Genomic DNA, 1,206 nt, shown 5'->3' on the forward strand with positions numbered 1-1,206 from the left:
TATGACTTTAATCTCGTAACATTACGACTTAATTCTCGTAAAATTATGACTTTAATCTCGTAATATTACGACTTTAATCTCGTAATATTACGACTTTAATCTCGTAATATTACGAATTTAATCTAGTAAAATTATGACTTGAATCTCGTAATACTTCGACATTAATCTCGTAAATTATGACTTTATTCTCATAAAACTATGTCTTTAATCTCGTAATAATAAAAAAAATCTTGTGTGGCTCTAATACTCCATCGTGTACAGTTGAAGGATTTTCTCGTATTTATTTTAAAGAGATGAGATGTTTGAAAAAGAAAAAAAAACCAGCAAAAGGTTTTGTTGTAAGTAAAATACGAGAACAGTTTTTTTTTCTGTTTAGCACCTGAAGTAAAGCCAGATCAGCATCCTGCGCAAGCTGCTGCAGGTTCTTCACAGCCGAGCAGGTTTTTATCAGGCGAACCATCGCAGGTGAGCAGTCCAGYGGCAGTTGGCTGAGCAGCGCCTTGTCACTTTCCAGCAGCAGCAGGGCGTGATAGGGCCTGCAGGGTCAAAGACAACACAGTTTCTCAATCAACACTATTTATTTACTTTGGATGGTAAGCCAGGTTTTTACTTGACATGTCTAATTCAGCTTTAGAGTCAGCATCAGACTGTATAAGTTAGAGTTTTACTCAAACTGAAAAACCAAACTAAAAAAAGATGAGTCCTAAGCAAAGACTCAGAGCAGCCATTGCAAGAAGACTAAGTCAAATTTATGTTTCAATTTAAAATAACTCAAAAAAATATGATTTATTGTAGATTTCTTACTGGTGTGCTTCAAATGATATATTATTTTATCAAAACTCATGCAAGTATGCTGAATGAGCAATAGGTGGCAGTATAGTCCATAGAAGGCTCATTGTGGACTTAACCAAGCTAAAAAATAAACAATTTGACCACAGCTGATAAAACATGACACTATCATGACATGAACTGATCAGAAATTAAAGGATTAGATTCAGTCCTTCACTTCAGAGTGTAAATGTTTGGTGACAAATCTCCTAAAATGTTACTTATTCATCAAAACATACCATTTAACTCTTAACAGGTGTCTGAACAGAATACTATATGTTGCTCATATTAGTATTAATTTATTTATTGGTCTTTTAGTTATTTTTAGCTTGATTTCTTTGTTAAATCATCTTTAGGTTTAATGGAAAGGTGCTATAC

At 33.5% G+C, this 1,206-nt stretch overlaps 1 protein-coding gene across 4 annotated transcripts in view; it reads right to left on the reverse strand.

Moving 5' to 3' along the window:
- nprl3 (NPR3-like, GATOR1 complex subunit) overlaps positions 1-1,206 on the reverse strand; it is a 16,155-nt gene that overhangs the window by 8,209 nt on the left and 6,740 nt on the right. For all 4 annotated transcript variants that reach the window (XM_014024133.1, XM_014024126.1, XM_014024141.1 and 1 more), the window contains one exon: positions 380-536. In XM_014024133.1, coding sequence (XP_013879587.1) covers positions 380-536 — 157 coding nt within the window. The remainder of the gene's footprint in view (positions 1-379; positions 537-1,206) is intronic.

The sequence above is a fragment of the Austrofundulus limnaeus genome, unplaced genomic scaffold (assembly GCF_001266775.1).
Source record: "Austrofundulus limnaeus strain Quisiro unplaced genomic scaffold, Austrofundulus_limnaeus-1.0 Scaffold4, whole genome shotgun sequence".
NCBI classification, from domain to species: Eukaryota; Metazoa; Chordata; class Actinopteri; order Cyprinodontiformes; family Rivulidae; genus Austrofundulus; species Austrofundulus limnaeus.